General features: G+C 51.0%; 1 protein-coding gene across 1 annotated transcript in view; it reads left to right on the forward strand.

Moving 5' to 3' along the window:
- Window positions 1-5000, forward strand: part of usp43a (ubiquitin specific peptidase 43a) — a gene marked incomplete at its 3' end in the record, with an annotated part of 80640 nt that overhangs the window by 39035 nt on the left and 36605 nt on the right. The window contains exon 4 of the mRNA XM_083693641.1: window positions 3662-3754. Coding sequence (XP_083549767.1) covers window positions 3662-3754 — 93 coding nt within the window. The remainder of the gene's footprint in view (window positions 1-3661; window positions 3755-5000) is intronic.

A 5000-nucleotide genomic window follows, 5' to 3' on the forward strand; every position in this document is an offset into this window, starting at 1 on the left:
GGGTGGAGGAGAAGAGGGAGGAGAGGCCGCCACTTTAGACTGTTGAGATGCAGCCCGTGACTGCCACGGGGCAGAGAGGGCATTCGCTAGCTCCTTAATGCCCCTTATCTGGCACCTTCTATATCCATCTGTGTCTCACTGGGGAGCAGAAGGCTGTCCTGCCACATGCCTGTCTCCACTGGGTCACCAGGGGTCCTTCAGTCATGGGGACCCCTCCATCACTACCCCCAAGCAGAAGGCTGTCCTGCCACATGCCTGTCTCCACTGGGTCACCAGGGATCCTTCAGTCACGGGGTCCCCTCCATCACTACCCCCAGCAGAAGGCTTTCCTTCCACATGCCTGTCTCCACTGGGTCACCAGGGGTCCTTCATTCATTTCTGCTCAGGCAGAATCCCTCCTCCATCATCACCAACAACACCCCCCCCCCTCCCCCCCCCACCCCCCTCCCCTCCCCTAACCTCCATGTGTTTTTCTTCTGACACGTTCCCTGTCGACCATGTATTTATGGAAATCGCCAGCGTGATTGAATCTCAAAAAGGCTTTTCACATCTACTGAGTGCTTCTCTGAGACCCCAGCATCAACGTGTGAAAGCTATCTCCCATTTTTCACAACATTTCTTTTTTTTTTTTTTTTTGCGAGTGATGAGATTGACTGTGAATGGAAATGGAGTGGAATATGTTATTATTATATATTCGGGGACCGAGAGTGTTATGCGGTAGGAAACCGAAGAATGAAACTGAAGGAAAGGAAGATTTGCTCCATTGAACACGCAACGCACGTCCTTTTAAAGACACCACGTTTGTCTTATAATGCATCATAACTCCTCCATAACACGTCCTACGTCCGGCTGCACAGCGGGCCCTGGGCTGGAGTCTAGGGGCGCTCGGCACAGACAGAGCAGGCGGCGTTAATGAGCTGCGCTGTATGCAGGCAGGGTGAGGCGGCGTGCTTTGCGATGCTGGTGGTGTAGCGTGGTTATGTAGGCCTGCGCCAGGGCAGGAGCTGAAAACCTCATCTCTCAGTCTAAATGATGAATAATGACCGGCCGGGCGGCCGGGGGCTCTGGTTGACCATCAGACTGCTAATGTTAGCACGCTGGGGGGCCGCAGGCCAGGGACTTAAGCTCTGACAGCAAATAAGAGGAAATGGACGAATACAGAATAGATGAGGGTGCACACACACACACACACATTTGTACACACACACTCACACGCAGGCACACGCACACACTTGTACACACACACACACACACACACACACACACACACTAGTACACACACACTCACTCACACATACACATTCACATGCAGACACACACAGATACACTCATATACACACATGGACACGCGCACACACACACACACACTCACTCATATACACACACGCACACACACACACACACTCACATGCTGGCACACTCATACACACACACACACACACACACACACACACACACTGTTATCAAACACAAATATCCAAAGACACACAAGTTGCATAAACTATTAGACACACACACACACACACACACACACACACACACACACACACACACTCCCATATAGCCAACAGCCTTCTGGTGTGCAGTAACTCTATTGCCCCTTTCTGTAGCGAATGAGCAGAGATATGAGCGTTGTCATTGGTGGGGGTTAGAGTCGCTGCTGAATGCTAACAGCCACACAGCTCAGGGAGGGTAGGAGTGTTTATACACACTCACACACACACACACACACTCACACACACACACACACACACTCACTCACACACACACACACACACACACACACACACACACACACACACACACACACACACACACACACACACTCACACACACACACTCACACACACACACTCACACACTCAAACACACACACACACACACACACACACACACACTCGTATTTCAAGCGCGCCGCGCTCCTCCTGACAGACTCTCTCCTCCTCATAGGCAGATGAACCAGAGTAGAAATGCTGTCAGATCCCAGCAGAATGTTCTAAGTGATTCTCTGCTGCGTTGGCGCTAATCCTGTCAGCGTTGCCATGCCGAGTACACCGTACGCTGGAATCACTGCCAGGCTGTCAAATTAACACGTTTTTCAGAGACTGTGACAATGCAAAAAAAAAATAAAAAAAAAAAAATGTGACGAAATATTGATGTAACCCCGACCATGGAAAGTGAAACCTTTGACAAAATGTTTTAAAGTATCCCCCCTCCCCCCCAAAAAAAATGCCTTGCAGGGAGTTTTTGAGGGGAAACGTCTATGGTTTGACTGGTGTTTGTAGAGAGTGTCTCTAGTCCAGACAGGTAGATGGGACTAACGCTCTCCGACCGGGCTGGTTCTACCTGAGTGCTCCTGTCTAGAGATGATTCAGCAGCTCACCTGATACCTGGGCTCATCCAGCAGATAACAGCCTACCGCACTGGGCAGCAAACACTACACATCCAGTCCCCCTCCAACACACACACACACACACACGGGCACACACGCATATATACACGCACGCACACACACACACACACACACCACACGGGCAGACACGCACATATACACACACGCACACGCACACCCACACACACACACACACACACGTGTGCACACACACACACGTACACACACACACACACACACACATTCCCCCCAGGGGGTTGCTGACTCTCCCAGACCAGTGTAAATCTTCCATGTTCTGTGCTTAAACCCCAGGATCATCCTCTGCTGATCTCCCACTCAACCACAGCTGATAATCCCCCCCCCACACACACACACACACACACACACATCCCCTGGTTAACACAGGAATTCTTACCAGGCCAACTCTAACTGGGTTACTGACCAGGCGGCTATTCGGAGTTAGGGTTAGGGTTAGGGTTAGTGGTAGTGTTTGGGTCAGGGTCAACACTTGTTCTGGGTGGAGCGTGCATGACACCGTGAACAGGGCGCAGAGTGATGATGTCACAGCTGTCACATTGCCGGCTTGTACTTCAACCGAGTGGTTTGTTTCTCTCTGTGTCCTCTTGTTTGTGGTTATCTCCCTGTCTTTCTCTGGGTGTCCTCTTGTTTGTGGTTATCTCCCTGTCTTTCTCTCTGTGTCCTCTTGTTTGTGGTTATCTCCCTGTCTTTCTCTCTTTCTCTCTCTCATCTCTCCTACTGTATTTTTTATCTATCCATCGCTCTTCTTCCTTCACTCTTTCTCTTCTTCAGTACGTACTCTCCCTCCCTCCCTCCCTCGCCCCCTCCCTCCCTCGCTCCCTCCCCCCCTCGCCCCCTCCCTCCCTGCCTGCCCTTTTTATTTTCCCTCACCCCCGATTTTGTAACGTCTACTGCAATATTCAAATTGCAGCAGCTTTATATCTCCCCTGTGTTGAATATTTCAGTCTATTTTGGCCTGTTTCTAGCCTGGCGGAGCGGGGAGATGGGCTATCAGATGTCCAGGTGGAGCCGAGCGCTGGCTCTCTCAGCTCCACACACAAATGGACTTTCTCTGTCCGTCCTCTCAATAATAGAAACCTACACTCAGCAAAAGCCCTGCTCAGAGGGTGGTTACTTATCCCCCCCCTCTTAGCCCCAGAGCTAGTACCCCTGTCTGGGAGGCTGGATCTGGTGTAGTAGCCCTAACTAACCTCTCTCTCTCTCTCTCTCTCTCTCTCTCTCTCTCTGCAGGTCCTCCCTGACATGTCCACATTGCCTTAAACAGAGCAACACCTTCGACCCCTTCTTGTGCATCTCCCTGCCCATCCCTCTGAGACAGACCAGGTAAGAGACACGTCACTGTGTGTGTGTGTGTGTGTGTGTGTGTGTGTGTGTGTGTGTGTGTGTGTGTGTGTGTGTGTGTGTGTGTGTGTGTGTGTGTGTGTGTTCTTTTCAGCAGCTGTTCTTGTTGGCACACACACACACAGTGGAATATGATGACGTGTTTGTTTCTCCGTGAAAGGAGGGATGGTCTTGTCTGATACATACAGTGCAGTAGACAGCTTCTGGATGAGAACTGTCCCTGGAGGAATATACAGTAGCAGATGGATCGTGTCCAACACACACACACACACACACACACACACACAATTACAAGACTGAGAAACGGTATTGAAAAGTCCCTGGCCCGGCTATTTTTTTCCCCTATTTTCCCAAACATACAACAAGTTGCGAGTCAGCACAAGTCCCACAACATGGCCCCCCCAACATGACCCCCCCTTACTTTTGACACGTGAACGAATGAGAGACGGAAAGAGGAAGAGTGAGAGAATGATAGACGCGGGGGGGGGGGGGGGGAGGAAGAGAAAGAGGAGAGATATCAAATTGCACAGACCAGAATAAACAACCGCCGACCATAGCTGACTAAAGCAGTTCAGTGTCATCAGATCCCCCTCTGCCGAACCAATCAATCTGTCGGTGCGTCTCTTCTGGTCCAACGGCTGCACTGAGATCCAATCTCGGGAGTTTGACTCTTCACACTCCAAAGGGATGTCCTCTTGAATAACATAGCTAGTTTCGACATCACTTTCACACATATCTAGAACTATTTCATACTGTCTATCAAAGAGGCTGTGATCTGTCCAGCCTAGGATGTGAGGATATGAGCCTTGTAGCCTAGCCACTTAAAACGAATTGGCCATGCCTTCTGAAAGCCATGCGGGTGTGGATATCGAAACAGAGTCCTCTGATGGACTGTATTCAAAAGTGGAGGTATGTGGAGTTGTTGTTCAAAGCCGATTGTTATTGGAGAAGAATATGGGACAGTCTGTGGAGAGCTGTTCCTGGCTGGGCCGTCCGTCCGTCCGTCCAGCTGCCTGAGTGAAACCCTAGAGAGCGTGGTGGTAAATATGAATCAGGTCCAGACAGGCACTCTGCTGGCCAGAGGCTCACTGGCCTGCTACTGACAGGCCCCCGCTGACCCCCTCCGTCCCTCCTCTCCCATCGCCGCAGAGGCGTCTGGCCAGAATGCCTGACGAGTCTATCCGAGGACCCGGAGTTCAAAGCAGACGGACGCCACCCAAAACTCACA

This window comes from Argentina silus (genome assembly GCF_951799395.1).
Source record: "Argentina silus genome assembly, chromosome: 22".
Taxonomy (NCBI): Eukaryota; Metazoa; Chordata; class Actinopteri; order Argentiniformes; family Argentinidae; genus Argentina; species Argentina silus.